The following is an 11,274-nucleotide window of genomic DNA, read 5'->3' on the forward strand; positions in this document are numbered from 1 at the left end:
TATTATCTTTTAAGGGAATTTTAAGGGAATTTGCTGGTCAATGCCAGGAAGTAATATTATCTCTGGGCTGGCATGAGGGAATTAAATAGGGGTTGAGAGGCACTTTTCAGATGAGAAGCTGAGTTTTGCTGTGGTTGTGTGCTAGTGTCACTTCCTTCAGCTTGTGCTTGTTATAGGGAAATGGCTCTGGTTCAGATCTTGGCTCTGGTTCAAATCTAAGCTGAAGAAAAACTGAGCCCTGTCCTAGTGGCAGTCATTGTTGGCAGCTTCTGATCTTCTCAGACAAGAAGCCTCAGAGCAGAGTCACAGAGAATAGGAGCTACTTTTGAATGAACTGTGGAAAGGCTTTGTCGGAGGAGGAAGGTGGTGCAAATACCTGAGGGTAGGCAGCCCCAAGCAGTGATGTTGCTTGGAGATACCTAGTCCCTGCAGGGGAAGGAGAAGGCAATGGAATGCTGGAATGTTAACAGGGAGGGGAAGGAAGTGGCCTGCAGGACTCTGACATGCAGTGTCCCCACACGAGGGACTCTGAAGTCCAGCTTTTCTTGTAGAATGGAGGACTTACGTCATGCAAACTGGCTTTGTCCTGTAGAGTTGGTGGAATAAACTGAGGGAAGAAGGACTTAAAGAGGCTTGGCATTGATGGTGGTGAGAGCATGAGGCTGGGAGCAGAGATGCTGAAGTTCTCTGCTCTCTAACAGACACAGGATGAAACACAGAGGGAAAGGATTTCTTTTTCTTGATAAGTGTCAGGACTTCCTTTATTTTTAAGGAAACAAACCCTGCTAACTCACCTGTGTCTTGTCCCACAGATCTCAAGAACCCAACAGATTCTTCCGTGCATAGTCCCTTCACCAAGCGTCAGGGCTTCACATCAACTTCAACCATGATAGAAGTGTTCATGCAGGAGAAGCAGCCTGTGGTGACTGCCTCCACAACCACGCCGGCACCCCCATCCTCACCACTGCCCAGCAAAACCAATCCAGTTCCCCAGATGTCCCCAGGGTCCTCGGACAACCAGTCCTCAAGTCCCCAGCCAGCACAGCAGAAGCTCAAGCAGCAAAAGAAAAAAGCATCGTTAACATCAAAGGTGCAGACCAATGGTGGGGAAGCAGGCATCAGATTGTGTTAGAGCTGCAGAAACATCCATTTGGGCTGCTGAGGGAAGGTCTGGCCTTGGCCTTCCTGCTCTTAGCCCTGGGTGTTTGTGGGGGTGATGGAGCTGTGTGCCTGCCTGGGTTGAACAGGGTAATTCAGAGGCTGCAAGCCTGTAACTGCCTTTGTGTGCTGGGAAACGTGGGTGCTGAAGTCATTCTCTGGCCTAATCACTGGGAATGACTGACCCGTTCTGTTGTTCCTGTGTCCCTTGCAGATTCCTGCACTTGCGGTGGAAATGCCTGGCTCCTCGGATATCTCAGGGCTAAACCTGCAGTTTGGGGCGTTACAGTTTGGTTCAGAGCCTGTTCTTGCCGAGTACGAATCGACGCCCACAACCAGCGCTGCCGTTAGCCAGTCTCAGAGCAGCCTCTACACCAGCTCGGCCAGGTGAGGACCAGCAACAGATTAATCCACACAGGCAGCTCTGGAAGGTCGCTGGTCCTGTGGACTTGAGTTGTGCTGCATACTAGTAGACCCTTTCTGACTGTGCTTTGGTCACAAAGGGGGGACAATGTATGCAACAGCAAAGCACAAGTTGCCAGCAGACTCATCGGGCAGCTCTGTGCCTCTTTGGCCTGCGGTACTTGCACAGAAAGCAGTTTTCCTGCTGCCCTTAAACTGTGTTGTTGGAAACACAGGAAGGGGATCCCCAGCACAACTGCTCCATGTCTCTGGTGAACAGATTCTGAGTGGTTTGTCCTTCTTTTTGCCTGGCAAACTGGGACACAGTGGGGTAGGTGTACCTACGGTGATGGTGCTTTGTCAAAGCGAAGCGTTTGTCTTCTGTTGGGCTGACCCTTCGTAACTGGCCAGTCCCTTGAGTGCTGGGACCTGAGTGGTGGCAGCTCATGAAGTGTTGCCTAAGGCACAGCAGTGTGTGAGGCAAGGCTGCAGCTGGATGTCCATGGTTGGGCTAGCCCTGCTTTCTGGGCAGGTTTCTTGGCTTGGCTGCTTCATGTGGTGCCTTTATACTGATGCTTGGGGCTTTTTATCTTGAGTATTTGAAGTGAAGAGCCCAGTCTGGGTCAGCAGTTTACATCAGGGCTGTTTTGGAGGAAAATGGAGGAACCCTTTTTTTTTTTTTTTTTTTTATTTACTTTTTGTAGTGAATCTTCATCCACAATTTCGTCCAATCAAAGCCAGGAGTCTGGTTACCAGAGTGGCACAATACAGACAGCAACATTTACCTCCCAGAACAGTGCTCAGGGACCACTGTACGAACAGAGATCCACCCAGACGAGGCGATACCCAAATTCTATCTCTTCCTCGCCCCAGAAAGATCTGACCCAGGCTAAGGTAAGAGAACAGCTTTGCTCACCCATTGTGCTGAGTGAGCCTAATGTGTGAAGTGTCTCAGGGGAAGCTGAGTGGCTTATCAAATGGTTCTGTGATCCTCCAGCCTCACTGTGTAGCTCATGGGCCCTCATGAGAGCTCTCTTCTGGCTGCCCCCAGCTGTGTTTCATGCCTGGACCTGGGCCACTGGGGTTAACAGCAGTCGAGTTGATTGCAAGGGTGTGTGTTGTGTCACACAGTTACCCTGCTAGAGAGGAGTGTGCAGACAAAGAATTTTGTTTTGTCTTAAGTATTTGGTTCTTGAATGCTGCATACCAGTTCAGTAACATCAGGTTTGGCTAATGAACTGGGATTGAGAATGTTGAGGCAGTCTAACTACCAGCAGCAGAGAAGCTTCTTGTACTGATTTCTCTAATATACACTTGGGGACCATGCTGGCATGGGGCTATACCTTGGGACTGGCCCCAGCACAGTCTGGTGATACATGTTGGTAGCAGGATCTTTTCATAACTGTGGATGGATGTGGGAGAGAGGTGACATTAGCTCTGCCTCTGGAAATGTGCAGCTGTAATGCCCAGTATCCCTTCTTTCTCTTCTTCCTCAGAATGGTTTCAGTTCTGTACAACCCACGCCATTACAAACCACACAGGCTGTTGAAGGTAAGAGTCTTGCAAGTACAGCAGGTGTCCTGCATCTCTTTTTCTGCTCATGTTCTCTACTTTGAAGGAGAAGCTTTATCTGTGCTGATAGCAAGTCCTTTCCTTGCTGGACTAATTGCTGCCACTCAGTTTATTTGCTTCTCTCAAAACATTCAGCTTTCTGCTGATGGATGCTTGAGATCCTTGAAGGGTCACCTATGACAGTAATTTACTGTGTTTTGAGCGTGGAAGGCACCTCATCTGTAGGTCGTGAAGCTCTTTGCAGAGCTGATGGTAGTGTTGGGGTAAAGTGAGATGTAGAACACAATCATAAGTGTGTAACTGGTTGGCAGCAGTGAGGGAAGCCCCAGATCTCCCAGCTCCTCTAGCTGAGCACTTGCTGATCCTTGCCCTTGTGTCACCCTCTGGAAATTGCCAGTAGCTGCCCTTAACCCAGAGCTTTTTTCTCAGGTGCTACAGGCCCTGCAGTGAAATCCGATTCCCCCTCTGCTCCCAGTATTGCACCTCTCAACGATGGGGTGTCTGCATCGTCCTTGCTGACAACAGCCAGCCAACACTCAACAGCTCTGAGCAGCCTGAGCCACAGTGAGGAGCTTCCCAGTACAACCACTGCCCAGCTCAGCAGGTGAGTGAGTGGAGGGAGTGGATTTCTGAAGAAGCAGAACTAGAAGCAGGAATCTATATCAGAGTCTGTCTCATGCAATGAGGAAGACTAAGATGACTCATCCAGTTTGAGCAGATGGGAAATGGGATGGTGTTGACTCTCTCACCTTGGTTTGACAGCCTTTTATTTCTTTTCCTGCAGTGCATTACCCACCCAGCAGAACAGTCTGTCCTCATCCACATCCTCTGGGCGAACATCAACTTCAACTCTTCTGGTGAGTCTGGGTATGCTCTTGCACTGTGTACCACATTTCTGCTCGACTTGGCAGGATCTGCTGGGGTGCCTGACCTTGGGGCTGTGGTGGTGATGGGAGCTGCCAGGCTGCTGGCTGTCCTGCTGGAGTTTGGGTGCTGTGTGGAGAGAGAGGACACGGGGTTGTGTCAGAACACTGTCTGTGCATCTGTGGCTCAAGGCTGTTGATACTCTGCCTGTTTCTGACTGAGCAGTGCCTTCTTTTGAGCCTGTAGTAGCCCTTGAAGGTGCTGCAGTCACAGCCACATCCAGAGCAAGCTGGTAGTTGATGCATTGTAACCAAACATCTCTACTGCTGGAGTTCTTGCAGTACAGTTCCTGGGTATCAGCTTCTGCAGCAGAATAAATCTTCCTGCTGCAAATGTGGTGTCAAGCCCTGTTCCCCTCATCAGACAGATGTGTTGGGATGTAACCACAAGAGAGGCTTGTAAGCATTGGGGGTTGGCTACTGTCAGGAGTTTGGACTTAAGCCAGGTTCACTGCAGAAACTTCCAGATGCAGCCAGAGCTGCACAATGTTCTGTGTAGAGAGTGTCCTGCGGTGCCTTGGTTCCATCTTCCTGGTCCCCTGACTCTCCTCCCTTCCTTCCCTAGCACACAAGTGTGGAGAGTGAAGCAAGCCTCCATTCTTCTGCTAGTACTTTCTCCACCTCCTCCAGCACGGTGTCAGCAGCCCCACCAGCTGTCAGCGTTTCATCCAGCCTCAGCAGTGTCAGCAGCCTGGGCCTCAGCCTCAGCAGCAACTCCACCGTGACGGCCTCGACTCGCAGCTCCGTTGCAACCACATCAGGTACTTTCCTGGGTACTGCTGTACTGAAGGAGGGTGTGAGGGCTAAGAGAGCGAGCTTTTGCTGTTTGCTTCACTGTGGAGCTTTTCTTTTCTCTTCCTTTTTCAGGAAAAGCCCCTCCCAATCTCCCTCCTGGAGTCCCACCGTTGTTGCCTAATCCATACATCATGGCTCCAGGGTTGCTACATGCCTATCCGGTGAGTGGAACTTTGCAGTGGTGTCATGCCACCAGGTCCCTCCCGTCTCCCTCTGCAGCAGGGAGGGATGTAGCATCGTGGAGAAAGCAAAAACTCTGACATAGCCTAGCAGGGCTGCCTTGCTGTTTTTTCCATGATATCCATGTGCCCATGGGGGTAAATGTGTTGTGACCACCCCAGAGCAGAATCTGTGTGCCTGTTCTCTGCAGCCTCTCCAGCATGTGAGGAGCAGCAGCCCTTGGGCAGAGCACAGTGTGTGGAAGCACAGAGCTATGTTAGAAATGTGATGTGACAAAGGGCAAAGAGTCAGGGCAAGGATAACAATGGCCACAAAGCCTAGAGGTGTGTGTCACACCCTCTCCTGAAGGTGAGGACAGATTTTAGTCTTGGGATGATTTCCAGAAAAAAACTGCTGGCTGGCTTTGTGGTCTGGAGCACTTTCCTTTGAACAACTCACACAAACTTCCGGCAGCATCAACCTGCGCAGAGCCTCTGGCTGCCTGCACCTGGTGGCTCATGTGGCTGTTGACCACCTACTTCTGGTTTTCTCTCACTTTTATCTAAATGTTTAATCTAAAATTAGTTGTCATTATCTATTCCCTGTCCCTAATGTCATCTCTGGCTCTTTTTCTAGCCACAGGTGTACGGATATGATGACTTGCAAATGCTCCAGACAAGATTCCCATTGGTGAGTACTGCAGAATGACAGGACACACCACTTCCACTGGTGCTGCTTGGGTAGAGACAGGTCAGCTGTGGGCAGTCCTGAAGAGCTGGCAGAATGGGGTGCTGAGTGGATGCACCTCTCCGTAGCAGCAGTGAGGAGTTAATCAGTTGTTCCTTGGCACGTGGGGAGCATGAGTTACTCATACAGCAGCATTCCTTGTGGAGCCAGGGAGCGTGAGTTACAGCAGCAGTACTGTTATAAAGATTCACCTCTGATCCATGACTGAGCCAATGAGTAAATACCTAATGAGAATGGGCTTTATTTAGCAATAGGACGTGTCCAATTTCTTGTGAAGCAGGGGCCAGGGGGAAGGTCCAGGCAGTTTAAGGACTGCATACCAGTAGACCTTATCTGGCTCTTCTCATAGCCAGATGAGGGGGATGGTACATGCTACAAAAACCTGGGGCTGCTGTAGGTTATGATCAGCCTGGATGTGGCTGGTATCTTGCAGCTGCAGTACAGAAATTCCTCTCTCTCAAAAGATACTGCCTTGTACTTTGGACAGAGCTGATAAAATGTATTTTCCTTTTGGTTTTATTCATCAGGATTACTACAGCATCCCATTCCCTACCCCCACCACACCACTGACTGGAAGAGATGGCAGCCTGAGCAGTAATCCATATTCTGGTAGGGAAAAAGACTGTTCTGATTCCCATCCCATCAGGGTTTGTGCTGCTTCTAGTAGTGTCCTGTGTCTTTGTCCACTGGAGCTACATCTGCACTGTGCCTCCTGCACTGCTTTTGTTTTGGAGCATGCTTCTCACAGCTAAATTCTTGCCTTCCCTTTGGGCATCTGATTGTGTCAAGGTCTGATACTGGGAAGAGGTGGGCAAAGTAGGAGTTAATGGGGCAGTTGGAAAGGGAGCGAGGAAGGGCTGAAAGGTTCTGCAAGGCCTACTACTGGGGAACTGCTTTCCAGGTGGTTGTGAGGCAGGTGGTAAGCAGTGCTTCTCAAGTACTGAGAGTAAAAATACAAAGAAACACAAAATACGGAGAAATTACTCTTTTTTTCTATGGGACAGTCTCATGGAGAAAGCAAGTGAGAAATTTGGGACCTGTCAAACTCAACCCAAGAGCCCAGTGGGTGCATGATCTCTCACTGACCTTGGCAGGTGCGTTAATGCACTGCCAATCCCCAGTGGGCAGTGACTGTGCTGAGCTTTCACAGGCTTTAGGAATTGTTGCACTTTGAGGTTTGCTCTTTTTCCAGCACCACTTCTCCTCAACTTTGGCAGGAGCTGGTTCCTATGGAAGTGCTTTTGCCCAGCTGAGGCTGAAATGACAAGCTCAGAGCATGGCACTATGTGAGCTCTGAATTGGAGCGTGTTTGCATGGAAGAGCCAAGCAGGTGCTCATCCAGATCAGCACAGGGAGCTTCCCCCAGCCCTGCAGCCAAGCCCTGCACAGCCCAGGCAGGGATCTGGGTAGTGTTCAGTCCTGCTGCTGGTGCATAGAGAAGGATGAGGGAGAGCTCTAGCATCAGGCTCTGCTGGCAGGTTTATCCAGTGCCAGATTTGGGCTTAGCTACTGTGTATTCCTTTGTCTCTGTAGTCCTGTTAGGGCCAAGGAGCAATTAACAGTTTTGCCTTATCAGTGTACAAAGGTCTGAGGGTTCCTGAGGGCCACAGTCCTTGGCAGTGGCAGGAGGTGTGGGGGGAAGGTGAAGTCACTGCTTATCAAAAGACTGGGTCACCTTTGGGCTGTGTTGGAACGGGCCAGGATCTAGCATCTGTTCTTCACTCTCCTTTCACCTCTGTTTCAGGTGACTTAACAAAATTTGGCCGAGGTGATGCCTCTTCTCCTGCTCCTGCAACAACTCTGGCACAGCCTCAGCAGAGCCAGACCCAGACTCACCACACCACGCAGCAGACGTTCCTGAACCCGGCGCTGCCTCCTGGCTACAGTTACACCAGTCTGCCATACTACACAGGGGTACCAGGGCTCCCCAGCACCTTCCAGTATGGGCCCGCCGTGTTCCCTGTGAGTTTCCCAGAGGCAAGGAGTGGGATTTGGGCAGAAGGGTGGCACAGCAAAGCTTCTCCTCACTCTGTTCCTCTCTGTTCTGTAGGTTGCTCCTACCTCTTCCAAGCAGCATGGTGTGAATGTCAGCGTCAATGCATCAGCAACCCCTTTCCAGCAGCCCAGTGGCTATGGCTCTCATGGGTACAGTACTGGTAAGAGACCCACAAGAGCACCTTCCACAGCAGCAGGGCTTGCTCCCAGTCTTACTGGCTGTGATAGGGAGTGCTGTCTTACAGCAGTAATAGAGAAAAATGCCAGGGGTGCCACTCCCAAGTAGTTTGATTATCCTTAGAAAGGCCCGGGATTGTTCTGCATCCAGGTCTGGGGCAGGTTTGGGGGTTATAGATCACTTCATGCCCTCCTCTGTGTCCCACAGTCAGCTGTCTGGGCCCTTGGACCCCTATCAGAAGCTTAAGCTGCTGAATTGTTCGGTTTTGTTTGGGTTTTTTAACTGCCTATACGTGATTAACAGAACAGCAATTGTTCTGGATTTGAACTTGTTTCCCCCCAGTGTTTGGCAGACACTTTCTAGGGAAGTGTCCTTGATTCAAAGGTACAGGAAGGTCACAAACCTGCCGCCTGTCTTGGTACTTGGTTGGTGTGTGGCTGACTTACTCAGGGCTGCATTTGGCTCCCTCTTCCAGCCTTTAAATTCCTCTTGTCCCTTTTTTCACTGCATTAGAGCCCTTCAAGATACTGTTTTTCCTTTGCAAAGGTATTTCAGCTTTCACCTGATGCTGAGTCCTTCAGACTGCTTTCATTTCAGCACTTTTTCCAGGCATTAAATGATGGCTGAGGTGTCCTCTGGGCCACCCTCTTTTACAGACAGCTGACACCCTGTGGGGCTTGTGTTGTCAGTCACTGCACCAGCCATCCCAGCCCACAGCTGAGTTGCCTTTACATGCAATTGGCTGTTTTACACACAAGAAGCTTTTGGGCTGTTCTTGCTGCTGTGCCACACGCTGTGGGTTTGTTTCCCTGTCTGTCCACTGTGTTCCCCAGCTCTCCTCAGAGCTGCTGTTTTCCATGTGTTTCTCTGGATGGCAGCCAGCCCTTCAGCTGGTTTCTGGAGGCATTTTGAAACAGTGTGTCTCCAGATCAAAATAACTTATATGGGTGCTTTGCATGTGGTCATGCCAGGGCCTGGCTGCCCAGGCCAATCTGTCTGCAGACCTCTGACCACTGGAGCTCTCCACCAGGTCCTGCTGGTGTTGGCAGCAAGCAGCTTCTGCTGGCCCAGTGGCTGCTGCCTAACACCCACCTCTCCCTTCTCCCCAGGTGTATCCGTGACATCCAGTAATACAGGCGTGCCGGATATCTCGGGCTCTGTCTACTCCAAAACTCAGGTTAGTGTCTGTGAGTGGGCAGGAGTGCATTGCTGGGGAAGAGAAGCCAAGCTCTGAGACAGCCTCCCTGGGCAATGAGGTCTCTTCCCCTTGGATCAGTCAGCCTGGAGAAGGGAAATGCTTGACTTTTCCCAGCTTAGAGCAATTCCAAGTCCAGAAAGAGCCATAGGAAGAGACTCTGTCCTTTCTCTGTATCACATGCTGACTCTGGGCCTGTGATGTGTAGAGATGGGGAGGGGCACACTGCCAGCCTGGCTCCCAGCCCTTATTCTGCCATTGGCATCTCCTTCTTAGCAATCCTTCGAGAAGCAGGGATTTCACACTGGAACCCCAGCAGCCTCCTTCAACCTGCCTTCGGCGCTGGGCAGCGGCGGCCCTATCAACCCTGCAACAGCGGCGGCATACCCCCCCACCCCCTTCATGCACATCCTGACCCCGCATCAGCAGCCTCACTCGCAGATCCTCCACCACCACCTGCAGCAGGACGGGCAGGTAAGCGATGCCCCTGGTGCCTGAGCCCCTTGCTGGGGTATCTCCTAGGGCTCTTGCTCCCCCTTTACTCCCCTGGTCCCCCTCTCCCTCCCTGCCTCCCTCCCTCATGCTCTGCAGCGGACACACGCAGTGACATGCACACGCTCACACCTGCACATACACACAGGGCCGGTAAGAGGACGAGGTGAGAAGGAAGGCCTGGGGTGCGCTCTGCCAGGGTGGGTACTTGGCACAACCCCCCTGCTGCTGGGCTGCACCAGGTATGGCCAGGTAGTGCCCCCTCATGCAGACACATCTGGGGCACCCTGACCTCCGCCATCCTCAGAGGGGCAGCTCTGCAGGTCAGCACCAAAGGGGTTACTCGCCATAGCCACGACCCTGCAGGAGCTTTCAGGTCTAACCATGGATTTCTATTGTCATAGTTTGTCCCTTTATTTTACATATCCTGGTACTGCAACAGCTTCCATATTTGCAGATGATACTGTGCTGCCAACGCCAGCAGGAAGATCAGGTAATGAACTCTCTGAAAATGCATTGCACTTGCCCTGGGGTCTGCCCCGCCCCTAAGGCTCCCCAGGATCACATCGCCCCTTCCTTCTGCCCCGTGGCCCCACGAGGCGAGGAGAGAGGCCCTCAGTCAGTATGTGCACACACACACCCACGTGCAGACACAACCCGCACCCACCCTTCCCTGTCTCCCCCCTCCCTGCTGCTCGGCGGCCGGCGCGAGCTGTCCGTGGGCCTGTGCGCCGCTGGCCTGGAGGAAGGAGCAGAGCCCAGGGAGGGTGCTGGGGCTGCTGGGGCACAGACGGTGCAGCTGTGCACTGCCAGAGGCAGCCCCTGCCCCAGCGCCGGGGAGCTCAGCTGGGCTGAGCCAGAGTGGTGGCTGCCAAGGAGCTGTTGTCCAAAGTGTCTTCTTCTGGGGCCGAGGCGTGCCAGCACTGCCCTGTGGAGTAGGCTGGGGGTGGTTCCCCTGCACTCACCACCTGCTTCTCCTTCTGCCCTTTCCCACAGAGCGGCTCCGGGCAGCGCAGCCAAGGTAGCTCCATCCCCCAGAAATCCCAGGCCAACAAGTCCGCCTACAACAGCTACAGCTGGGGCGCCAACTGAGGCCTGGGCCCCTCGCCACCACTTGCTTCCGGAAGAGAATCCCAGCGACCCCGATGATGACGAAGGATCCCAGGGAGGAGAGAGCCCTGCGGTGGGGAGCGCCCGGGCCCCCAGCCCCAGCAGGGCCCCGCAGGGCAGGCTGCAGGCACCTCTGCGTTGTCTGTCTTCAGCCACTTTCCTGTTGTATGTAATATAGAATTTGTATTTTTTTCTTTTTTTTTTTTTTTTCCCTTTTTTTTTTTTTTTTTTCTCTCTCTGCATTCAGATCTGAACCGTTTGCCGTAGGGGCCTTTTTTGGTTTTTACTCCTTTCTATCCCCTCTCCCATCCTGCTGCCCCAGAACCTCTCAGATCCAAAGGAGTGGAAGCTGCGAGTCGCCTACAGCAAACCCCCTTATTATTAGGATTAAGACCAGTAATTGATATGAGCAGCATTGTAAGATTAATTAGTTGAAGTGTTTTTTTTGTACCGTGTTCTAAATTTAATGGATAAATGTGTCTTGTATATAAAAACAAAAACCCCATGCTGTCCTCTTTTTCTCTCATTTCTCCCACCCAGCGTGCTCT

The 11,274-nt window shown here is 51.9% G+C and overlaps 1 protein-coding gene across 11 annotated transcripts in view; it reads left to right on the top strand.

Moving 5' to 3' along the window:
- UBAP2L (ubiquitin associated protein 2 like) overlaps positions 1-11,231 on the top strand; it is a 26,372-nt gene extending 15,141 nt beyond the window's left edge. For 6 of the 11 annotated variants that reach the window (XM_017727937.1, XM_017727938.1, XM_017727940.1 and 3 more), the window contains 16 exons: positions 813-1,090; positions 1,373-1,545; positions 2,265-2,454; positions 3,057-3,111; positions 3,562-3,736; positions 3,917-3,989; positions 4,621-4,816; positions 4,923-5,011; positions 5,646-5,699; positions 6,284-6,365; positions 7,501-7,718; positions 7,807-7,912; positions 9,039-9,106; positions 9,401-9,598; positions 10,059-10,109; positions 10,613-11,231. In XM_017727937.1, coding sequence (XP_017583426.1) covers positions 813-1,090; positions 1,373-1,545; positions 2,265-2,454; positions 3,057-3,111; positions 3,562-3,736; positions 3,917-3,989; positions 4,621-4,816; positions 4,923-5,011; positions 5,646-5,699; positions 6,284-6,365; positions 7,501-7,718; positions 7,807-7,912; positions 9,039-9,106; positions 9,401-9,598; positions 10,059-10,109; positions 10,613-10,708 — 2,102 coding nt within the window. In that variant the 3' untranslated portion in view covers positions 10,709-11,231. The remainder of the gene's footprint in view (positions 1-812; positions 1,091-1,372; positions 1,546-2,264; positions 2,455-3,056; positions 3,112-3,561; positions 3,737-3,916; positions 3,990-4,620; positions 4,817-4,922; positions 5,012-5,645; positions 5,700-6,283; positions 6,366-7,500; positions 7,719-7,806; positions 7,913-9,038; positions 9,107-9,400; positions 9,599-10,058; positions 10,110-10,612) is intronic. The other 5 variants (XM_017727943.1, XM_008628746.2, XM_008628747.2 and 2 more) reach the window with 2 other exon arrangements.
- Positions 11,232-11,274: the final 43 nt, after the last annotated feature.

Source organism: Corvus brachyrhynchos, unplaced genomic scaffold, assembly GCF_000691975.1.
Source record: "Corvus brachyrhynchos isolate BGI_N302 unplaced genomic scaffold, ASM69197v1 scaffold122, whole genome shotgun sequence".
NCBI classification, from domain to species: domain Eukaryota; kingdom Metazoa; phylum Chordata; class Aves; order Passeriformes; family Corvidae; genus Corvus; species Corvus brachyrhynchos.